Source organism: Zootermopsis nevadensis, unplaced genomic scaffold, assembly GCF_977971745.1.
Source record: "Zootermopsis nevadensis isolate Lab colony 2312 unplaced genomic scaffold, Znev_1.0 Znev_ptg000002l, whole genome shotgun sequence".
NCBI lineage: Eukaryota > Metazoa > Arthropoda > Insecta > Blattodea > Termopsidae > Zootermopsis > Zootermopsis nevadensis.
Genome location: NW_028259134.1, coordinates 6,450,582 through 6,476,254, shown reverse-complemented (window position 1 = coordinate 6,476,254; position 25,673 = coordinate 6,450,582). Strand labels below are relative to the sequence as shown.

The following is a 25,673-nucleotide window of genomic DNA, read 5'->3' as shown; positions in this document are numbered from 1 at the left end:
ATTCCTTCAAATGGTTATTTTAATTTGTGTAATGCCAAATTGAAAATCAAAAATATATCAGTTAATAGCATAAAATATTGCTTTTGGGGGGGGGGGGGGGGGGGGGATTTCTTAACAGAACAGAGTATGGAGTCAGAGAGTTAGAGCTAGAGTTTATTTATATTCTATAGATACTTTTTTGGGCTAAACCAAAGGATAACGTCATAATACAAGCACAGAACTTATTTTACATATAGATATACTTAAGAATCTTCAATACAAGTATAAAACCTTGTTTTGCATATATACATTTCATACATAAAGCTTAAGAAAAGGTCATCTTTAAATGAAAGTTTGAATGATTTTATATCCTGATTTAAACTTTTAATTGTGGGTGAAAGATTATTGATTTACATGATAGCTGTATAGTATACTCCTTTTTTGATATTTAGTGAGGTTAGTGTTTGGCATATGAAGGTCACATTTGTGTCTTGTGTTTAAATAGTGTATATTTATGTTCATTTAAAATCTGTACACGTTTTTCACCACAAATAATAGTAAGGAGAGTGTATATTCACTTGCAAGTAGACATATAGTAAATTTCTGAAATAATTTTTTACAAGAGACTCTGCTTTTGACACCTGCAATTATTCTATTTATTTTCTTTTGGATGTCAAATATTTTATTACTGTCTGTTGAATTTCCCCAGAAAATGAATCCATATGACAGTACAGAGAGAAAGTAAACAAATTTTAAAGTATCTATTGTCATGAGTGGTATAACTGTCCTCATGGCGAAGCATGCAGAGTGTAATGAATTCTTCTTATGCTACCAGCCATGTCAGGTGGCTTAATGGAGAAAACACCAAGGTTTCGAGAAGCTGTTGTCAAGTTGACAACTTCAGTACCCTGAGAACCAGGACAAAGATTTCTTGAAACATTGGTGTTTTCTCCATTAAGCCACCTGACATGGCTGGTAGCATAAGAAGAATTCATTATAATCAGTTGCCATGAAAGCTCCAGATCATACATGCAGAATTTAGTTTGGAGTAATATATTCAATATGTTTCATCCAGTCTAAGTTACTGTCAGTTTGTAAGCTAAGGAATATGTTTGCTTCTACTTCTTCAATTAATTTTTTGTCAAAGCCTATATTTAAACTGGGACATGTCTTGTTCTTAGCAGCAAATTGTATGTAATTTGTCTTGTAAAAATTTAGAGAAAATTTGTTAGCTTTAAACCATGTGTTTAGGTTAAGATGGTCCATATGGTAACAGATTTAAATAGAAATATATATCACAAAAGGAATAGAACATTTTGAACATACTAATACTGTTAAATAATCCTTATGATATCAGTCATTCTATCCACTCTCAAACATTAATTTGGAACCTGAACGATATTTGTGCCATTAATTTATTTAAGCTTACTTATTAGTTTTCAAATATTATTCTGTCTTGCTGATATGTGTAAATGTGTCTGTTTTACTGCAAGAACTGGCTGACAGACCTGGAGATCTTTGCCACCTTAGTAGCAGCCATTATCCATGATTATGAGCATACTGGCACAACTAATAACTTCCATGTCATGTCAGGCACGGAAACAGCCCTCCTGTACAATGACCGAGCTGTCCTGGAGAATCATCACATCAGTGCCTCATTCAGGTAAAGTTATCTGTTGATAACTTACTTTCATTATTGATCTTATGATGTTTTCACATATGCAAAATGTTCATACAGTTTAATTTGTAAGTATTAAGATCAAATAATTCTACTTCACTTTTGATGGTAAAAAGGTTAGATTGTTTCATTATTATTACATTGTGTGTAACTTCCTTTGCTTTATTATGCTTTAATTGCAAGTATTGATTGTAATATAATCTGATAAACTCCATGGTACAGGATGTTCTTAAACACTTGGTAAAAGGTTTTCTGATGTTTTTGGTACTAAAGTTTCATTAACTTGTTCCACAAAATATCACAATTGAACCCCATTTTAAGCCAGAACAGTTTAGTCCAAACCCAAGCTCTCCAAAATATACATTAATATTATTTTGTTGTCATTCTTAGGTTTTCAGATTTTTCTTTTACCTTCAGCTTTTAAAAACTCTCATCTTAGTTCTTTTCTATGCACATTACATATCTATATCATTTCATCCTTTATAATGTAATCAGCCAAACAATATAAGATGAAGAGTAAAATGTATCAAGTTACCCTATATGTAATTTTCTTCTTGTTGTATCGTTTAAAATGTGAGTATTTTTCTCAGTAGTGGTGCATCATAGAGTTTGTATTACCATAGATGTGTCTGATCTTAATTGGTGTCAGCACCTAAAATTTTTGTCTATAGCAGAGTGACCAATTATCTTATTTTTAATGGAACTGTCCTGTTTTTGAGAGAGGTGTCCCATTGTCCCAACAAGGATAAAGTGCGGCACCAAAAAGCCCCATTTTTCAACAGTGCTGTTTTCTTTATTACTGATACAGATTTTTCATTATGGCATACAAGCTGCAGTTGGAGCATAAATGCTTAGAATGAAGATCACCTTCCTACTTTAATAAACCATTGCATGTATTGTTGTCAGCATTAACAGAGCGTTTTGTGTGTCAGCTGTGAGAGAATGCCTGAAATTAGACGTAAATAAATTATTCAATTTAAATGTATCAGAGTTGAGTAACAAGTTTAAACACTGAGCTAATCTGAGCAGAAGTATTAAAATTAAATTGTCAACATAAAAGTTGCATAAATAGTCCTAAATATGAAGATTTCTGTCTCTGGGTTGTTGCGCTGTGTAGTCTGGCCAATGTTAACCAACGTTTCAGACAGAGGCAGTATGACCTGAAACGTTGGTTAACATCGACCAGACTACACAGCGCAACAACCCAGAAGACAGAAATCTTCATACTAACCACTGTGAAAACCTCAAGTCTTACAGACCTAAATATAATCTAAACTTGTGTGTGTGGAGGATTTGAAGGAATTTTGACTTCATTGATGTTGAATATATACAGAATCTTGGAAGTATAAAAACCAGGTGGCTGTCACTTCAACTTGCAATAATAAGAGTTATTTCAAAATTTACCAAATTGATGTCATATTTTCTTCCCCCCCCCCCCCCCCAAAAAAAAAAAATGCATGAAGATGCTGAGAAAAATATTTAATGAACCAGTATCCCTAGTTTGGAATTATTACTTGGAATGTCAGATGAAAGTTTGCTCCATTTCTATGAAGGAAATACCAAGTGACAGTATTTCAGGCAGTGAAGTAGACTTAAAAGTATTTATTTTGTGAAACAAAATGAAAAACAGGAGAGATGAAAATTTCCTTACAACAAAACATATATCACTATTGTATGAGATGTTAAAGATGTTTACAATAATGAACAATTCACTGAAGCATCCAACTCATTTTACAACACTTCTGTTTTATTTAGAACAATGAAATAACAATATTCTCCCATTGGATATGTTCCACTGGACACTACTTAAGAATCCTCCTACTTGGGAGAGAATCCTACATTTTACAAAGTATATTGCTGATGTTGACAAAAATATAACAAAGATTTTAGATGAATTTGGACTTTTTGATGAATTTATTCATATTCTACATATAAGTAAAACCAGAATGGATGAATGGAATACAAAATCTCTTACAAGTTTTGAAAGATGATCTGAAATACTGAGTTTGTGTAAAGTGAATGTATTTCGTTAAAAGACACAGAACTCATTTTGGAATTCTCTTTTGCCATTACTGGTACTACTGCAGCTATAGAGAGAGTATTTTCTATCACAAATGTTCTGTGGACTGACGAAAAGAACTGTTTCCTTGTTGAAACCATCGAAGCAGTCATAGTAACAAAAACACATTTTGAGGAAATTCTATACTTTGATTTAAAACAATACCAAATTACTTCATTAAATTCGTTCTCGTACGAAGTACAAGACATCTGCCAAAGAGAAAATAAATACCCCTTCAACATTAAATTGAAATTAATTTCAAACAACATTTTGTAAATATTAGTGAAAAAATTAATTAAAGTATAAATTTAGTTAAAATAATATCAGTTAAATCATCTGTTATAAATTAGACATCATTGGTAAAGGTATCCCATTTTTAGTTTTAAAATCTGGTCATCTTCTGCTAGAACAATGCTATGCCTGACTGACACACTCACTGCTTGGCCTTCTTCACTCTCATCCTTCCCACCTTCTTCTTCCCCTTTAGTTTCACAGCAGTATTTGCTATGTCCATGTCTGTCATGTGCTGGAAGGCCAGGTCACACACACCACTTTATTCTTCGGTTTTATCTTAGTCAGAGTTTTCAAAACTTCTCATAGTACACACCATATGAAGAATTTCAGACCTGCTAATTTTATCATTAGAAAAACATTGCAGTCATCTTTTATAGATGTGGAAAAAGTTCCATCAAAATAAAGCCATCATTTCCTGATTCATGACCACACTTGATGTGTGCTATATGTAGCATCCAGCACCATCACTTTTCTCATAATGCTATTATGCCATCCTCTTCATTAGCAGTAGTTCTGAGAAGGTCAGGCTGGTAGTTTTGTTTCATGGATGTAATCACTACTTGGTCCTTAAGCTCTATAATAGCTGTGACACTGGGAGCAATAGCTTCACAACAGTGTGCCATTATCAGAAGTCAATACACACTCTCTTGGATAAGGAGGGAGTATTCTCTAGCAACAACATTGCTTTATATGGTAATCCTCTCCAATAAGAAAACCTGAACTTCTGGAACAAAATATATTTGGAACCAAAAATCTCCCTATATATCCATTATCTTTTTTGGTTTTAATAACAGATAGAAAAGCAGTTTTCTCTCTTCACCACTATGACCATTTGAAAAAACCTCTTCACCCCCACCACTGATACTGATGGCAAAACACGAAAAGAAGTATTTGACAAGATCAGCTGAAGATCTTCCAAAAACCAATCTTTCTCCCCACCCTACCAGAGAAGACAGTACAGTGCAAGAAAGAGGTCAAAAGCCAAGTTCAATTATGTTTATATAAAAAAGTGTGTGCAAGGATAATCTGCAAACCATATAATCAGCACAGAGATAATCAAGATATTACTGTATTCAGAAGACTGGTGCCAGCTACTTACTTCTGGGACAGTACCTTCTTAAACAGAACCATAACACAATTTTTCATCTTGTCTTCAAATTTTGCTACAATAACACTATCTCAATATTAGTGCACTTGCTTACGTATCACAGTACATGCCAGTGTCTGCACTGTTCATAGCCAAGGTCAGCATGAAAAATGTTGCTTGTAATTAGGATATCAACCCCAAAGTGATAATACTGATGTATAGGCACAGGAAAAATAACAGTATTTGCTTAAATACTGTTTGTTGTCCATGTATTTGATATATAGCAGCGTAGTAACTAGTGTGGATATTGAAACTGTCTCTGGGACCTACCCAGCTGCTTATCCAATGGGTACTGGTGTTTAATCATCACACATAAGGTGGCTGAAGCATGAAGCTGACCACTTACCTCCATCTAGTGCTGAGGTTAAGATATGAGGTTATATCTGCATTCCTCCACAAAACTGTATGGTGTGGTGCTTCATTAATAATCAAGGACAATTTAACCTCTACCTTTACATTACAGTTCCTATGAGTCCAGTTACTTAGCTAGGTAGATGTGCAGACACCCATGAAATAGGACATTCTTATTAATAATCTAAGTAATACCCTATCAAATTGTTGCCAACAGAAATCACTTATCGTCAAGCTAGCTTCGGCCTCAGACCAAGGGGCCAAGGTTGAATATGGCATAATAAAATAGGGTTTTTGTTCTCCCACTAGACTCCTGAAAATGGAAGTAGAACCAACTTTTGATACTTTATAGCTTTAATTAACCTAAAGTGATGGCATCCATTTAGAGTATGCCCTATCCTGTGAACAGAGGAGATATAAACCCTATAACCTACATACCTTACCTACATAAAATATAGAGGTCAGCATCATGTGTCAGAATTGAGGTCTGTACAATGTACAATGTACCCGTCGGTGGACTAGTGGTTAGTGTGGATTTTTAAGGGTGATATAAATCTGTAGCACAACTTCCTTCGGAGGGGAAGTAAAGACAGCGGTCCTGTGTCGTAGATTTACGGCATGTAAAATAACCTTACGAGCATGAATGAGATATTTCATAAGCAAAATTCAGTGGCCATTTCTCACCCAAGTCTCTCCTGATTCACTACTAGATGGCTGTGGCAGTCAAATCAGGATTGAGTAGAAATTGTGCAGAGTCAGTGGGCTGGTCACTCACTACTTACAAATGCACACTGAAAACAGGCCAAAGCACGATTGATGATGATGACCACGTATAAATGCCAACACTGAAAGATTAAGACATTCTTTAGGTGATGCATTAGAATCAACAGAATAATTATACTTATAGTGTCTATCCTGTCTAGTTAGTTGAGTAACTCTATAGTCGTGTTATGAGTTTTACACAGGGTTGTAGTCAAGCCAGGGCAATCCCTGATACTTTTTCAGTGTCTAGACACTGCCCTGGCATAGTGATGTCAGGTACAGATGGAATAGCCTAAGGGAAAGTCCCTTTTCTCCCAAAATATAAGCTACAGAGTATGCCTGACTACACATTTTGAAAGATTATGTCAGATAGAAATTCTAGATTCAGGTCATTGTTTTTCTTTTGTAGGGTAATGAAGGATGATGAATGCAACATTCTTCAGAACCTGTCCAGAGAAGAATTCCGTGAGTTTCGAACTCTTGTGATTGACATGGTTCTTGCCACAGACATGAGCTTCCATTTCCAGCAGCTTAAGAACATGAAGAATCTGCTCACACTTGCAGAGCCCAGGTTTCACTCATTTGTCTTATTCAAAGTTGTGTGATGCTATCTAGTTACTTCTTGATGTCTGTTATCCTGATTAATTGTTTATTGTTTTCATCCTCCATTTTATCTATTGAAATGCTAATTATTTCCTGGTCATTATTAAATCATGAAAGTGTGTCCTGTATGATGTCGACCACTATTTCCACTAACCTTCCATCAGTTTAGAGTAACTATTCTGAAAATGAATATTCTGTAGTTGGTGGCCAAATTGTCAACTGTTCTTGCATGAATTAATCTTATAGAAAGACCATACCTTACACTTGTTGAAGCACATTTATTCAGTGACAGTGTGTAATCTGTATCTATTATTTTAATTTCTGTAATTGTGGCTCATGGGGTGTGCAATTGCAGTTACTGTTGTGAAAATACACAGCAGTGTCAGACACTATAATATCACCTGTTCATTTGAAGATCCTGTTATTCTGCAGCAGTGGCAGCCCGTCCATAAGAGCTGCAGAGCTGCAGCACCCACTAAAATTTTTCAAATAATTAAAAATTTATTTTTTGTGTTTATATAATTTGTGACACTTTATTTCCTCTATATCATTATTTTAATATTGCCCCTTACGTTGTCATTATCCACTAATTGGCTGAATTGATTGTAAGTCCGCGGGCGAGGAGTGCAAAGCAGAACGGTGAATTGATTGTAAGTCCGCGGGCGGGGAGTGCAAAGCAGAACGGTGCTATCATCTGGCTGCAAGGATTTCAGCGCGGCTGGCCGGTCAAAAGCAGTGAGCGCAGTGTGAGGTCGAGTGAGGGGCAGTTCACTGGTACAGCTCGTTTAGGGGCTGCAGTTGTTGCAGCCGGCTCATAGTAAACACGCTTGCCCGTTACCACGTGTTTTAGACTGGTTTCTGTATCACAAACTGTTTCGTGGTTATTGTTAATGAGTGTTCAATAATTCTGTGTGCCGACTATTTTTTGTTCTGATAATGATAATGAGCAGAAGAAGTGTATCATATTTACAGCGAATTACTTTTGCTAAATTCTTTGAGTGAAAAAGGTGATGTAAACAATCATGGCTGCCCTCTTCCGGACTTACAAATAGTTAAAATATCGTCGAGCACGTATGGGTTTTCTCTTGATGTAAATTTGCTTTTCATTTATTTATATTGTTATATGTTAAAAAACTATTCTTAGTTTTTTCCCCTTGCGCAGCATTACTAATGCTCAGACTCAGGAGCTGCCACCGTTCTGCAGGCACTAATTCAGATTGAGAGAAAGGATATCATTGTTCCATGATGCTTCTCATTTAAATTTAAATAATTTTTTGATTTATTTATATTATTTAATTAACATATTTTTCTGTATTATTAATGCCTGATATTCATTCTTATTGTTACTTCATCAGTCCCTGTAAAATTTAGTTATGCAATTTTATATAAACATAAAAATAACTGTAACCTTCCAATGATCTCATTTCCCTCCTGAGCATTGTTCCATATACATCTTGTATTGAATTATGGACAGCATTTCTATGACCGATAGCCAAACAACTAAGGAATGTGTTAACATACAGTTTGATTATGAAAGCACTACATTCCGTGTTTATGCGGAAATAAGCTCCTTTCTGGGCAGTGGCTTATCAGCTGAGTAGCAAAAATTTATGGCATCATGGTCATCAACACTAGTTTCTCAGAGCTGGAAAAACTATTACATAGCATCACGGTCAAGTGGCTGTCTCTCCTGCTTCATATTCTGGAAGTCCTAGTTCAAATCTTGGCCCAGAGACCACCTATCCTGACTGATGCTTATCATTTTTATTAATCCTCCAGTCAAATGCTGGGATGGTTTCTTAACTTAGGCCATGCCATAACAGCTTTCTTCCATATTGATTTCAATTCATTACTTATTAATCATCCTGTTATTCAACGCTATGGAGTTTGAGCTACTGACAGTGTCATTAATAATCCAAAATAAATTGATCAAATAGTAGTAGATGAAACTTTGGATGTAAGTAATCGGAGTTACAGTTCAGGTGGTAGAGCTTTAATCATAATGAGTACATTTGATTATTGCTCCCAGAAACTAACAAAAATAATGATTGACAATGAACTGTGAAAGATTTTTATGGTAGGATGTCAGAATATTTGGTGCTCTGTAACAGAGGTTTTATGATATCTTTGGGGCACAGTCATAGATACAATTCAATAATGTTTTGATATTTTGTAGATAGTAGATATTACCTTTAATCATGCAGGAGTATGGGATTTAAACCCCCATATTATGGTGCAGTAGGCTGGACTCCTAAGCTAACAGTGTAGTGGTATGCTAGTGCAGAACTAAGCTAATGAATCATGCATAAGCTGCAGTCATATGTACAAGGAAGCTTAACAGATATGCATCACAACAAACTTGAAAAGGTGTTACTTCTTTTACAAGATGAGAAGATACAAGATGTGACACTGCAATATGGAGAGTTTATGGGTACCCACACAGAACTTTCTGCTGTTCAGTTTTATTTTATTTGAAGCTCAGCCTCCAGAAAAGCTGGAATTATTATCAGATTCTTTCACTTCATTGACAGTTTCACACTAAGGGCCTGTCAAACTACTCAAAATTTGTCCAATTATTCAACAGCTGAACAAATAATTTGTATTATCAGTGTTCCTATAGATAAGTCACTGGCCCTTGGAGAATGGCATGTATAATTCAAGAATTATACAGTAAAACCTCTCTAACTTGGACACTTGCGGTTCCATGATAATGTGTCCAACTTCCAGAGGTGTCCAGGATAGAGGGAAAGGGAAAAATTATCCTTTCAAATTGTGGTGTAATTACAATGTGGTAATTGTAAAGTATTATGGAACCCTTCCCAAAAAGGAAATTATTGATAAGAAAAATCAAAAGGGTAAATTAGATTTTTTACAAATTTTGTTTTCACTAAATTAAACTTGCATTGATAAGCTAAAAGTGAAGGACACCAATACTTTACGTTTACAGACAATGTAACCTATTTACTTACATAATCTAACTACTGTAGGCTTGCTTAAATTAAGAATAATTTTTAATGACAATAATAATAATCTTTTGAAACCCACTCTCATGGTTGCACAAATGTTCAGAATGTATTTTTTGTAATTGTACTTACGGCAGTAGCTCAACATATCATGTCACTTATTTCTTGTAAAAAAGTCCATGACAAGACACTGCTGTTTTGCTTTTATCTTGGAATTTGCCATCCCCTTTCGAATTTTCGTCACAATCCGAATAAAGTTTCAACCATTCCTTGTTGGTTATGAGCGAAAGCATACCATTCCAATTTCTGTTAACACTGTTTATCTCAGTTGCAAGCACAGTACTGATATAGTTAAAACTCCAGTAAAGGGTTCAACAAAAGAATAACTATACACTTTCGCTGCATTCCAATGATGTGCTCAATGTATCACACCTTCAACCATAAGGTAATCCGCAGGTAGAAGGCATTCATAAGTCATAAATTCAAAACAACAAAATACTAACTGTAAACATTTTCCATAAAAGTATTGAAGCTAAGTGCATGCATGCACCTGTCCAACTTACAACAAAAGGGGTGACCAAGTTCCAGGATAAAGGGGTGTCCAAGATATAGGATATTGTGGATATGTAAAATTATAGGATGTCCGCCGGTTCCAATTAAAAGTGTCCAATATAGAGGGGTGTCCAGGATATAGGGGTGTCCAACTAGAGGGGTTTTACTGTATTCATGTGAGAGCTGCAAATGCTGGCATAAAATTGTTTGATGTATTTGAGTTGCACAGCGAGCATGCCTCTCTTTTATCACATACACTGAATGCAAGGAGGAATTGGACAAGCACTTTAAGAGTTTTAAAACAAAACTATATTAACTGTAGTAAATTTGGTAGAACCTATTATTACATTGTGGTAACATTCTATAATTCCTCAGTCTTAGCATGATTCCTGGAAACAAATAGAAAAAATTATTTTGGCATCTATGTGCCAACAGGAAGGACTTTGTGATATTCATTAAGTTAGGAAATTTACACATTTACATAAAAATTCTGATGCATTTTGAAGTATGATGACCTTTGTGAATGGCAGAAAAATTCCCAATGTGGGAACATTGTGAGTGGAGATTTCCCATCCAGTCTCTTCCACACACAAAACTGCTTGTAATTTTTCATGTAAAGTTTCAAAATTTTTGTCAAACTCAACCAAAATCAGAATGAAGTGACAGATTTTAGAGCAACTCCTAAAATATAAACTTTTATGAAAATCTTCTCAACCATTCTAAAATTGTTACATTCATACATATGGATGGAACAATATTAGTAGGTGGCTTGGTACAATAGGAGCATGACTTTACTCTGCATATGACAGACAAGATGAGTGATGAAGCCTGCTACTGTTCATGACAATGAACCCTTATATTCCTATAAGATATAAGATATGAAGACATTGCTTTTCAAACTTCCCTTTCACATTATGCTGTGCTAAACTGGAAAAAATTTGGTAACACTGTGCAGAGTTTGGTGCCCATGCTAAATATTGGCCTTTATTGTCTTCATGTCACAGCTTACAGATGATCCAAGTGAATATGTGTCACACTAGCACACCACTAAGTCACTGTATATGAAGACTGGCTGGCCGCCTGTTCCTGTACAATAAGTTTTAATGTTAATCACATGGTATTAATGAAATTAACGTTCTGTTTGTTCAGTGTTGACAAATCAAAGGCACTGTCATTGGTGCTCCATTGCTGTGATATCTCACATCCAGCCAAACGGTGGGATTTACATCACCGTTGGACTATGCTACTGCTGGAGGAGTTCTTCAGGCAAGGAGACAAAGAGCGAGAGTTGGGACTACCTTTCAGTCCTCTGTGTGATCGTAAGAACACACTTGTAGCAGAGTCACAAATAGGTGTGTTTTTCAGTAGCAGTCTTTTTATACCTACCTATCAAAACAATTAGTTTATTTCTTAGTTAGCAAAGACTCATAGCTGTAATGTAGCATTGAATATAATAACTGTGAATAATGATTAAGGGTGTTGTTAGGTACGCTGCCCATATTTCCTGGAGGGATTTCAAAAGACCACAGAAAGCTCAGTCCAGTCTAAAATTGAATCTGGTACCACCTGAACACGAAGTAGTAGTGCTAACCACTATGTCATGATGATCATATTGTAAAGTTTTGTGAACATTACATCTTAGTGGCCTGTACTCTTGCTTTCTTTTCAGTAGGTGTCCAATTTATATCCCAGAAATTGACTGACTTTCATGACTGAAATTATGCAGGCTGTTTGAGAAAGTGTGCACATATTTTAAATATTTTATTGAGAAAATAAACAGAGCCATAACACTGCGGTTTTTGCCACATAACAGTGGAACTGTCAAACGTATGAAGCTTGTTCTATCAAGCGCACATGACCGTGCACGAGCGTCAGTTTGAGCGGCAACTGCATTATGGAGACAACTCGGCAGTAGCTTTGAGAAAGGTGTCTGATGAATAGAAGGCTGTTTGTGTGTGGTGGATGGCAGAATCAAAATCTGTTACCCCTGCGCAATTATAATTATCTCTTCCCATAAGTCCTCTGCCTAAACGTTTCTATAGCTGCTCTTTGATTTCAGTCCTTACATTGCTAACAAGACTTTCTGCCACTTTCTCTATAAATCTGTAAAGCATATATTCTACCACTTCACATGTCACACAATTTGACAGCAAAAGAAGATTATTTGCTTGCAAAGTTTTTGTTTTATAAGCTATTTATAAAATGTTTCTTTTGGAATATTTTCTCTGTTTACCATGACTGTTCCATTGCTTTTATTAGAAAATGACTTCTCCTCTTCCTCTTAAAATTTTTCAGTACAGGGTATCTACCAGTTTAATATGGTGTTTAAACAATGCTGGTATGAAAGTGTAGATGACTAAAGTTAATTCAATCAGACCAGTAAAAAAATTCGCTATTTTGTGATTTAGTGTTAAAGTATCTACCTTGCATCATTAACATTATTAAAGCAAAGTACTGATGTATTTTGTCACATTCTAGGTTTTATTGAATTCATTGTGGAACCTAGTATGGCTGTGTGCAGTGATATGTTGGAAGCTATTCTTGGACCAATTCATTCATGTAAACCAAATGATGGTGCACAGCAGTCTATATCTGAAGATTCAGAACTCAGCAGAGCAAAGAATGGTAAGTTTGCAGTGTTGTTTGGTGGTAATGAAATATGGGATGTTAAAGAACTTTGTTTTATTTAGAATAAATAGTTTCTCCTGCTATGGATTCCTACAGTCGGCTATGAATAGTGTTTCTTTAATTTTTCACATCAAGAAGAGATGCATGTCCTCCATCTTCTAGGAAAATACTTCTAACCTACATGAGCTTGTAAGTACAATAACATAACATAGCATGAAAGGAATTTATTCTTTGAAAGTAATTTAATAACAAAAATGTGTCAAATGAAAATGTATGTCCTGTTGAGTTAAAGACAATACAATATTTACTTATCTGTAACATGAAGTTTATAAAATTATTTGTTATCATAATTAGGGTGCTTGTTATACAAGAAACATGTTTAAAGGAAAGAAAGAAGTGGGTTTCTTTAATGTTCACACAGTAGAATATTATTATCAGGTACAATTTCAAAGCTAATATTTATTTGTCATTAATATGAGTTTTTCCAGTTTGATTTAAATTGCATTATCAATCAACAATTCACTAATATGTTTATGTTATTCACTGTCAGTTCCTATACTGCTGTCATCACCATTATCATTACTCCCACTTTTATTGTCAGCATCATTGATAATTAAATCTTACTCCCATCCATTTCACTGGAAATTCCAGCAAGTCTAAAACCTATCTTCACAGTTTTTATGGAAACTGATCACCATACTTCAAGAATCCATTCATATGCAGTCAGCAATTGCATGCCATTCTTGATAGTGCTAGGCCTGAATTCATGCTTTGTGACTATCATCCACTGATTGCAAAGCCACCAGAAATTGACCTTTAATGGCTGATTAATGACAACATCCACAGGATACAAAAGCTTGCTCATTCCACTGGGGAAAACAACAAGATCAGAATCCTGATATAATTTTGCTCTTACCTTTTCTTTTATATGTCCACAAAAGCTGTCTAATACCAACATGGTATGCATGCATAACAAAGCACCCATGTGACTTTTCCACACTGTTAAACCAGTGGAGGATGAGCTCCTCAGTTTCTTTCTTGAACTCTTACAGTAATTCCTGGCAGAATTTTTTCTCTTGGAAGAGTTTTTCCAAAAAACGAAGACATGGCAACAATTCCTAATTACAAATATTTTGTTTTCTATTGCTCTAAAAGAAAAGTTGTCAATAATCATGCCATCATCTGACTGATTTCAAATATGAGTGCATCCATGTCAGTTTCATTACAGAATACCACCTGTAGTAACGAATGCTAACTCTGCCTGCCTAATTTTCAGATATCTCATACTAAGTAATCTTTCTTATTAGTTTTCAATGCCTATATTATTTATTTGGAAGCTTGTTATGAACAAATACTTAATTTTTTTAATTTTCCAATCAAAAAAAAGGTGTGTTATAAAGAGTAAATATGGCAATTAGATATAAAGTGAAATGAGGTAATACATAGGGGAGACCAGGGCAGAATGGGGAACTTAATCTTTGGAGGCATGTGGAAGGGACAATAATAAAGATAAACACAGGAAGGAACCTTGTGTGGATTTAGTGTCTATTTGAAATTTATAATGAGTCATTAGTTTAGTTCTAAGAGTTACATTTTTTTTAAATATTAATTTTTTTACAAGAATGTAACTTACCCCATTTTGCACCATGCCCAGGGCAAGAAGGGGTATGGTTGATATATGTTTGAAAAGTTGTAAGAAAAGACAGATTATCTAATAATTATGACGTAGGATATAATAATTATTTATTATACAATGTAAGATGTCGAAACTTTACACATGTTAAATCTAATTAGGCCTAACACAGACGGCACACATGTGCACCTCTTCATCATTGTGACTGTAACACCTGCACATGAGTTATGGACCAATTTCAAGCAAGATGAATACAGGATCCACCCTTCACTAGACTGTGAATAGCCATTGCCACAATACAGGCACTTGTCATTTTATCCTCTTCTCTTGGTACCTCATTCTGCCCTACCCTATCCTGTCCCGAGTATGCTGTTTCAAATTAGGATTGTTCCACCAAAAATAACATCATGAAAATAAATAAAACTATTGTGTTTAAGACAGTGCAAGGATGAAAAGTTAAATGGATCCTGAGCAGAGCAGGAAATATGTTTTAGTCCAGTAAAGTTTTATCAGGCTTTAGAAATAAATAAAAATTGACTTTTTACATGCATTAAAATGAAATTTTCATTGAAAGTTCATTAAATGTGAAGTTAATGTAATGTAAAGGAACTAGTTACACAGTAGTTGGTAGTCAATATTTCTTATTATAAGTTTTGTAATATCTTCAGATTGAATAATATAAGGATTTGCATTTATATTATGTTTTTATGTTGAGTTTGCAGTATCAAACTTATTAATGAATGTGTGTGTCAGTGAAAAATTCACCTGAAATTCCACTACAAAACTGCAAAATGTCTTGGAAATTAAATAGGAAAAGAAAACTGCTGAAACTGATAAACTATATGTCGTATAATATTACCTTTGTTCTGTAGGGATATGAAATTTAATATGTTGCACCCCAAGTGAAAAATATATATTGAGGGTATAGGATTTGAGAATAGGGTTCTGTGGAAAATATTTTGACTTAAAAATGGGAGGAAGTAACAGGGAGATTATAATTTCTACTCTTCACCAAATATTATTAGGTGATGCTAAATTTATACAACATTTTAATCAGATGAAAATATGCCATTTTGGAACATTGGGAGGATATTAATATTAAAGATAAGTGAAATAATTAGGGTGTGGATTACATTAATCTGAATCAGGATATGGTCCAGTGGCAGGCTTTTGTGTGTATTGTAATGAACCTTCTGGTTCCTTAAAAGGTGATTAACTTCTAACTAGCTGAGTGACAGCTTCTCAGAAAGGCCTGTTTTCCATGTCATTAGGTACTTTATATATATGTATAACATGCTTGAAGTCATACTTCTTCCCTATATACTGTATACTACTTCCCAATTTCTTGTCAAGTGTGAACTTCATTGGATGACTGAGGTTGGCAGTCATGTTATCAGTTAAGTTTTGAAATAGTACTGTCAATTGTACATAAATTAGGACAGCTTTCAAAAAAATGTTATTGTTCAAAAACTTCACTTTCATCTTCATATAAAATGTTAACTTTAAGCACAGCAAATTTTATATGTCAAAACAGTATGTTGCACGGTAGTAAATGCAACCACAATGCACATCATCTTTCTACCACTTACTAATGTGAATAATGTGTATTTCCTATTGTTTATACCCTGTTTTCTTACACATATCTTGTAGAACTATTTATTTGCTTTGTGCAACAAATTTTTTACTTGAATTTGAATAAGTTCCAGCAGTATTATCAACTGTACACAATCTTAGAATATGTAATAGATTGTGCTGTCATTAATTAAGTACAGAGCGGTGGTTTGTAATGAAAACAACACTGTATACAGTCATGCAAGTTGCAGGGGTGACATTATGTTGTACTGATACTATAAGTGTTTTTCCACAATAGTACTCTAGTAATACTTGAAAAAATCATAAATGTTGTTGCATTATTGCAGTTAATGGCAAATTATTTTTTAATACTTTCTATCCACGTCTTGTAGTATTTCATTTTTTGCGCTTATTTATTTATGCTGCGTGATATTGTGCAGCATTGCAGTTAAATAAAATAGAGCAAGGGGCGTGGAATATTCAGCACTTTTATTATTATGCTGTAGCTTTCAACACAATGGCTCCAATGAGGGTCACCAGTAGATCACTTGAGGATTGATTTCAGTACTGTGACAGGCATTGATATGTCAATTTCTATGGAGTGAAATAACATATTCCTAACACTTGCATACAGAAATATTTCTGAATTTTACCATTGTAGGGTAATTGTCTATGGTGGATTAAAATATTAAATTATGCACAGAAAAATTGCTTGGGAGCCAAAATGCTAAGGAAAACACTTTTCTTCACACTTGCATTCTAACCATCTAGTGCGCTCTGAATCTTTTCTCCAGTTGGGGAACAGTGACACTCGGTGTTCCCCAGGATCATTTGTAGGGCCTTTACTTTTTGTGACTTACATAAACGATGTTACTTCAACAATATAAATCTTTTCGAACCAATAATATTTGCTGATGGCACTAGGGTCATAATTGCTAATCAAATTTTTGATAATTTCTGTGCATTAAGTATTGGTTTACTGCTAACAAGCTAGACCTAAGTTTTGGTAAAGCAAAAATAATATAATTTGTAACAAATAATTCACCACAGTGTGCATTAAGTATATGATATTATGGAAAATATAACATCTATAAAATTCACATTTTCTTGGTCTATACAACCACCTAAACTGAAAGAATCATATTGATCACATAATTCCAACATTAAGTGGGGAATGTTATGCAGTTAGATCAGTATTTTATATTGGCAATATAGACACACAGAACTGAATCTACTTTGACAAGTTTCACTCTACAATGAAGTATGGATCAATTTCTTGCAGTAATTCATTTAACAGTAAAACATATTTACTTTACTAAATAAAATCTATATAATAATGACTGGTGCAAAACCAATAAATTCATTTAGAAATCTATTTAAAATCAGAAGTTTTATACCTTTCTCTAAATATATATTTTCATTGATGAAATTCATCATAAATAACCTAGAACTGTTTCAGATTAGTTCGTCTATAAACTACACTATCATATGGAATAAGAACCATCTTCATAGACCATTTGGCAACCTTTCATGTTTTTAGAAAGGTGCTCAATGTGGTGACATCAAAATCTTCAACAGAGAAGAGACCTGTATTTTTATTTCCAAAAATGAATTCTTTTAATATACCATGTCTCTGGATCATGGTACGTAGAAAGACAGCTGCAAAATGTGCAGTGCTTAAGTGCTGATAGGAAATTTATTAGTCATTAGGGAACATGGGCACCATAGAAAATTTTGCCTTTTATAACGTTATCATTCCTTTGGAGATTCAGTGTATAAAACTACTAAACATATAAAGCTAATACTAAACTCAAAAGTTGTATGTTTGATTGTAATTCTTCTTCTCCTTCTAGCACAGTTTTCAGTTTTAATTTATTGTCAGCTTTTTCCTCTCTTCTTAATGTCTTCTAGTACCTGGCTGATCCATCTTTGTTTGAGTAATCACATGAATAATTAGTAATTATTATTCAGAAATATCATATTGCAGCTATTTGAGTTCAGTCAGGTACGTTGCTGTTAAACATGGTTTTGAACAACATTTATCTGCAAATTGTCATTACTGATATGTTATATGAATTCATGAAAATTGTTTCATATGTAAGTGCATTCTTGCTCAGGGCTTGTGCATCTCCTTCCAGAGGTTACTTTCACATGCACATGTGGCTCTCCTTAGTCCAGTTATCCTTAAATATTCTAAAATATAATTCTTCCTTCCTAATAAGATGTTATAAAGAAATTAGGTAAATATGGATTCAGATTTTGTTACAAGATAAAAATATAACTGGACACTATGATGCCCATCCTAACTCTTGTCCCTAACCACACTTTAAGACATATTGGTGCTATAGATTGTATAAAATTATCATGTACTAGTTTGGAGAAACCTCCAGTGGTATAATACACATACAAAATTTTATGATAGTCCATTCAGCCATGCATGAGTTACTATATAGGTGATAAAACCATAATGATTAATGACATTATCACCACTTACGATATCAGTTTCTCAGAGTATCATGGATAATGGTGAAATGGCAGAGGATCATTTTCCCACCCCATGAATTTGAACATCCATCACCTTGCTACGTATTACTAATTTCAAGAAAATAAGAACAGCAAGTTTGGAATAGCCCCTAATACTATAATCTTCGCACCAAATTTCATGGAAATTCAATTAGCTTTTCTCAAGTTATCATATGACAGAATATGTAGTCCATACAATGAGCAATGGATGGCAGCACATCTGCAGAAAGACATAACTGATAGACCAGACCAGACCCACAAAACACGCCTATAAGGTGTTCTTTGCTTATGATAGAGCTAAGAACACCAAAAAATTGTGAAAACATGTCGCACATTGGGACACATTGTTCTTACCATGAGTTGGGGAAGTGGGGGGAATTACACCACCTAAGGTAATGCTGCCACCCAAATTATCATTCAGACGATTTGAATTGAGTGTGCTTTGTTCAGACTGTCATCTCAGGTGATGGTATACAAGCAGTCTCGAGCTGTTTTGGCAGTTCCGGTTGTCATATTTTTTTTGTGGTGAAGAAAAATCTCATTGTAAGCGTATTTCTTCTAAGTTTTAAAGTTAACATATTGTATGGAAAGTGTAACTTATTGTTCATATTTTTAAAAACAAACGATAATAGTTGAAAGTACAAATATGCATGTATATTCTTCTGAATCTGCAGTCTTGTAACATACTGGGCTCAGGCTGGAATAAATAATGTGTTATTCTAACCATGTTTGGGGCAATGGCACATTATGGTGTGACTTTGCACCAGTACCAGGCAGTGTGATGACATAAAGTCTTCTTTCAGCCCTGGCTTGTGATCTGTGAAGCAGATTCTGTAGTTGATTTTATGTGGGAAACATACTTTGAATTCCCATGTGATTAGATTTGTCACATTTTTCTTTTTCTCTATACATATTTTAACTAAATGCAAGTTCCTACTTACGTGTATTTTGTAGTAATATTTTGTACTTGTACATGAAAATACTTAGAAGTACCATACAAAATACTATGAATAAATAAATATATCTGTTAACTGAAAGCATCATTCTTTATCTTCATGGGATTTGTACAGGTTGGTATAACCCCAGGTACATGGAAAAATTACCCCATACATCGGGGGAATTCCATCAAATGTGCTTTTGAAAAATTTTGTCAAAAAATCACATGTTGAGCAGAAATTTATACAAAATTCTCCATGTGTTGTCTTCTTGACGAATTCCTCTCTAAGATTCAGCATTTAGTTTTTGTAAATAATGTTTATGAAGCAAGAAAATTGAATTTTCCCTTTAGGTGGCACGATTCCCCCCACTTCACACGTGTGGCAGCAACATGTCATAGTCATTATAGTAATGTGAGGTAGTCTTCAGTGTGTTAAGTTGACTATTACTTTCTCATTGAACAGGAGCTGCATCAAGCCCCCAGCGTAGTCTGAAATTCAAAATCAAAAAGCCATGGACTACTTGTTTGGGTGAAAACAAGAAAAGCTGGAAGGAGCAAGCAGCACGGGGTAAGTTGGAATATTTAAAAGAAATTTACTGCATTGTTTTCTAAGTAATGGTTTCATGTCGTATGCTATACAGAACATAAGATAATTTTTGTATTCACCATCAGGGACAAAATAACCGATGTTTGGAAAATGTCATGTCAGATTAGACTAAGTCTCTCCCTGTGGGAAAGTCGATCGAGTTTGAAGCTGAATGGTATGCTAAGTAGAAGGAAAAATGCATGGAACTCTACATTCACAATCATAGCAGTTATGTAGGCATATGGATACATTTGTCACTCTCTCTCTCCCTCTATGGTGAAGGATATTGTTTGAAAAGTCGATTGTTTCTTGGCTTGTCAAATAATATCCACCTTTTTTATTAAACCCGAAGGTTCATCACCGTATTCACAAAAACCGACCACTGGACTCTATCCTGAAGTATCTGCATGCATTTTGCTACTTCGATTCCTGTCTCCCTGAAGTCCATCTTAACATTATCTTCCCACATATGCCCAGATCTTCCCAGCGGTATCCTTCCTTCAGGCCTTCCAACCAGTACCTTGTAAACACCCCTCCCTCACCCATGTGTGTCACATGTCCCACCCACCTCACTACCTTGATTTGATCACCCTAACAGTATAAGATTAGGAGTATATGCTGCCAATGCAATTTCCTCTCTCTTTCTAGTCCTAATTTCTTTATCAAAACACTGTTCTCAAAAACCCTCAATCTACGAGGGCCTTTCAAAAAGTAACAGCAAATTGACAATATTTCACAAAACTAATACCCCAGGCATTTCAAACTCCTGCACAGGGAAGATACATTCTTAGAGAAGGTTTTGACACTGCCCAATAAATGGCGTGGCGTACTTAATTGGAAGGGATGCAAGTATGAAATGGCGGTGCCCTTACCTGTTTGCATCGTAGAGGAGCAGCGAGCAATCATCAGATTTTTGTGGTCGGAGGGTGTGAAACCTCGTGAAATTCATAGAAGAATGCTGCATTGGCGAGAGAAGAGTGTACGAGTGGGTAGATGCATTTAAAAATGGGCGAACATCAATCCGTGATGACCAACGCTCCGGTTGTCCGAGCACGGCCGTCACTGATGAGAAGGTGGGTCTCGCCGATGCCATTATTCATGAAACAGTATCAGAAAAAGGGTGAAACAGTGAATAGTGTCCAATACAGCACACTTTTGGAGGAGGAGCTGAAGCCAGCAATACGGAGCTGTCACAGAGGACTTTTGTCTAAAGGCGTTCTTCTCCTTCATGATAACACACGCCCTCACACGGCTGCTGCAACTCTTGACACCATTCAGAGATTGAGATTTCAGATATTACAGCATCCCCCATAGAGCCCTGACCTTAAACCCTCTGATTATTATGTGTTTGAACCCCTGAAGGAATATTTGGGAATGATGACGAGGCTGAAGGCACAACCAAAAACATTTTTTTCTGATGGAATAAAGAAGTTGGTGCAATGGTGTGAGAAGTGTATTGAAAAGGAGGGTGATTATGTAGAAAAATGACATATCATTTGTATCTCTAATTAAATTATATATCTCAGAATATTTAATTTGCTGTTACTTTTTGAAACACCCTCGTATGTTCCTCCATAAAGTGAGAGACCAAGTTTCGTACCCATAGAGCATAACTGGCAAAATTACATTTTTTATTTTAACATTATTTTTTTGATATGAGATGGCAGGACAAAATATTTTGGACTGAATGATATCAAGCATTCCCTGAATCTAATTTACTCTTGATTTTGTCATGAATGTCATTTCAACTTGTTAGTGTCTCTCCCAAGTATTTGAATTTTGTCACATTTTCTAACTATTCATTAGCTATCCTTATATTCTGGTTCTGTCCTGAATTATGATGCCAAGACATTATCATTTACTATGTCTTTTCTGCATTTATTTCTATACCAACATCAGTATTAGCCCTTAAGAATGTTTCTGTATTCGTTTATATTGTATTTATGTTATCACCCAACAGATTAATATCATCAGCATAGACTAAAGCTGATGTGTCCCATTCAATTCCAAACTGTCCTGAACCTCTTGGACTCTCCTGATAGCATATTCTAAGGCAAAATTGAAAAGCAGTGGCAATGGAGTATCTTCCTGTTTCAGACCATTCTTAATAGGAACTGTATCAGATAAATGTTTACCTACATGAATTTTGCTAGAGGTTTCACTTGAATACGTTTTAATTAGCTGAACAAGCTTCTTAGACACTCCAAATTCAAGAAAAATATTGTAAAGAGCTTCTCTTTTAACACAGTCATCGGCTGACTTGAAGTCTCGAAATATTTGATATACTGTCCCATTGTAAACCCATTTTGCTCTAATATCTGGTGAATGTAGAACATTTGATGAGTTTTTGATGTATTCTTAAGGAATGAACACTGATGATCCAGAATAATTTCAACATCATATCGAGTCAACCTCGCCAGAAGAATGTTGGATAACATTTTGTAGGCAGATGATAAGAGGTAGCCACGTACTGTGGGTCTCATGTCACAATGTCACAGTGCATCCGCAGGTTGTGGATGAAGGAGACAACCTCCAGATATGGAAGCTAGCTGCGAATATACTGAATAAGCAGTTGCGGACAGCCAACAAGAATTAGCTCCACAGCTTGGGGGTTTGGTGTGGGGCTAACAACTCCATACCATGAAAATAATAAATTGTTACGAAATATTACACATGGCCTCGGACTGGGACGGATTATTTGGAATGACCTAAGCGAAGGAAAATGTTTGTGAGATTTGGCACATGGAATATAAGGAGTCTGTATAGGGCAGATTCTCTGGGAACAGTTGCAAGAGAATTGGCAAGGTATAAGTTAGATTTAGTGGGAGAACTGGAGGTCAGATGGGACCATCTGTACCAGCTGGCGATTATACATTTTTCTATGGAAAGAAGAATGATAATCATGAAATGGGGCAGGATATTTGTACATAAGAGAATCATATTAGCAGTTAAGAGGGTAGAGTTTGTTAGTGACAGGATGTCATATATAATACTAAGAGGCTGTTCGTGCAATGTTACTATTCTGAATGTGCATGCCCCCAATGGAGGATGAAACTGATGATACAAAGGACAATTGTTATGAGGAACTAGAACAAAAATTCAATCAGTTCGCAAGGTACCACATGAAATTTTGTTAGGAGATTTCAATGTTGAAGTAGGTAGAGATGACATATTCAAACCAACAGTTTGGAATGAGGGTTTACACGAAATAAGTAATGATTATGGCATTAGAGTAGTAAACTTTGCCACATTCAAAAATCTATACAATAATTTTATTCACCGTCTTTACACAAGCTTGTAGATTGTTAAAATCACATAAAATTATAACATTTCTTCATTTGATATTGTTACATTTTAAAATGACGACATGTTTCGATGTTCATCCCATCATCGTCAGGTCTATCAATTAAAATTAAAATCTGTTGCACTTGCTGCCCTGCGTATACTGATTTGTTCTACCCGTTAGATTTTATTTGTTTAACCTCCAGGCTTCTTCCATTAAATTTGAAGGCTGCGCCTGGATGCCTTAAATCTGCAAAATCAATTTTAATTTTCATATCGTGATTCTGGATAATGATATAGGAAATGGAATAATTTTAAAGAATTATTACGCAATATATCGTAATACAAGCAAAAGAAAAGTAATCACAAAATATTTAAAGTATTATAACATACCGGGTTGTGTGTGATGTGCATGTCCGATATTACGGAACGGTAGACTGCAACTAAGCTGTGTGTATCGTGTGTGGCTATATATATTAAGTGAAAGTTGTTCAGGGGGTTGGGTCGATGGACTGTAGAATATTAAAGATCGGATTGTTTGTGTAGATGTTACTGTCGTTTAATGCAAGATTTTGTTTGTGTTCTTTGTATATGATATTTTTCTATGGTGTCTCTATGTCGCTTGTTTTGTATTATTTTTATAATGTCCAATGTTTGTTCTATTTTGTTGTATGCATGTCCCGTGTTTAATATATGCTTTGCATATGCTGAATAGTCTTTATTGTGTTTAATTGCTGTAATATGCTCTTTATATCTTTGACTAAAGGTACGTCCGGTTTGGCCTATATAGGTTAACGGGCAATCATTGCATTTTAACCTATATATGCCTGGTTTTTCGTATTGATTTGTTGTGTAACAATGTAAACAACATAAATGAAGACGAAAACGAAAATAAACAAAACAAATGGGCCACATTCACATATATAGGTAAAGAAACCAAATATATAACAAAAACATTTAAAACAAATAACATAAAAATAGCATTTAGAACAAAAAACACAATAAAAAACATCTTGAAACAAAAGCCACATCGTAGCATTCATAAATTCACTTTGACATCTCCTGATGGAAAGATGCACAGTCAGATTGACCACATTTTTAAAGAGAGGAAAAGACATTCATGTGAACTTGATGTCCGATGTTTCATGGGAGCGGACTATGATATCAATCACTGTCTGATGGTTGCAAAAGTTAGGGAGAAACTGGCAGTTAGTAAACAAGGAACACAATAGTTTGGTATGAAGAGATTCAATCTCATGAATGAGGTAGAAGGTAAAGAACAGTGTCAGGTTAAAATATCAAACAGGTTTGCAGTTCTGGAAAACTTAGATGATAAGGCTGACTAGTAATTTTCGAGGCAAACCACTGCTATCTGATCACCATGGGGGTAAAAACCCACAGTGGGTCTTGGCCTGCTTAAGACAACGCCTCCATCGAAAAGGTTGAGGGCGATGTTTTTCCAGTTTCTGATACTGATGTGGAGATATTTTCTAAGCCCATCAATCCATGGGAACTTGGATATTCTACATATTCTAGTACCAGCATGTTTTCCTAACATCGGTTTATTTGTGGGCTGTTCATCATTCATTTAGCTTTTTTTAAAAAAATATTCAGCGTCATTATGTAAGTTGTACAGCTCATGGCTATGTCTCTTCCTCCAAATACCATTCTTTTGAATGGGCCATAGCTCTTCCTTAATATCCTTCTTTCAAATGTGTTTAAGGCCTTTTTGTTAAGGCGCCAGGTTTCAGATTCTAATAATGCTATTGGGAGTATTAATGTTTTGTGAAGAATACACTATATTTCTAGATACAGATCTTGATATAAACAAGTTATGTAGGCCATAATATGCTCTATTGGCAAGGAGAATTCTGTTATATATATTTCATCATCCATATTGTTAATAAAGTTAAGTTTTGACCGTAGATATAAAATTTCCTTGACCACTTCAAAATAATATTCTCCGATAATAAGGTTCTGACTTGTTATATTTCAGCGTGCTTCGCTTGTTACATTTGTTACACCACACATTATGTTTTGGGGTCATTTAGTTGGAGACCAAATTCTTTGGCAGATCTCTCTGATTTGATGAAGACTTAAATTTGCCACGCATGCAGCGGCCAT

General features: G+C 35.0%; 1 protein-coding gene across 7 annotated transcripts in view; it reads left to right on the top strand.

The window, feature by feature from the left end:
- LOC110830504 (dual specificity calcium/calmodulin-dependent 3',5'-cyclic nucleotide phosphodiesterase 1) overlaps positions 1 to 25,673 on the top strand; it is a 686,314-nt gene that overhangs the window by 649,743 nt on the left and 10,898 nt on the right. For all 7 annotated transcript variants that reach the window (XM_087348470.1, XM_087348484.1, XM_087348486.1 and 4 more), the window contains 5 exons: positions 1,473 to 1,642; positions 6,680 to 6,841; positions 11,538 to 11,740; positions 12,867 to 13,013; positions 20,145 to 20,249. In XM_087348470.1, the coding sequence (XP_087204596.1) occupies positions 1,473 to 1,642; positions 6,680 to 6,841; positions 11,538 to 11,740; positions 12,867 to 13,013; positions 20,145 to 20,249 (787 nt within the window). The remainder of the gene's footprint in view (positions 1 to 1,472; positions 1,643 to 6,679; positions 6,842 to 11,537; positions 11,741 to 12,866; positions 13,014 to 20,144; positions 20,250 to 25,673) is intronic.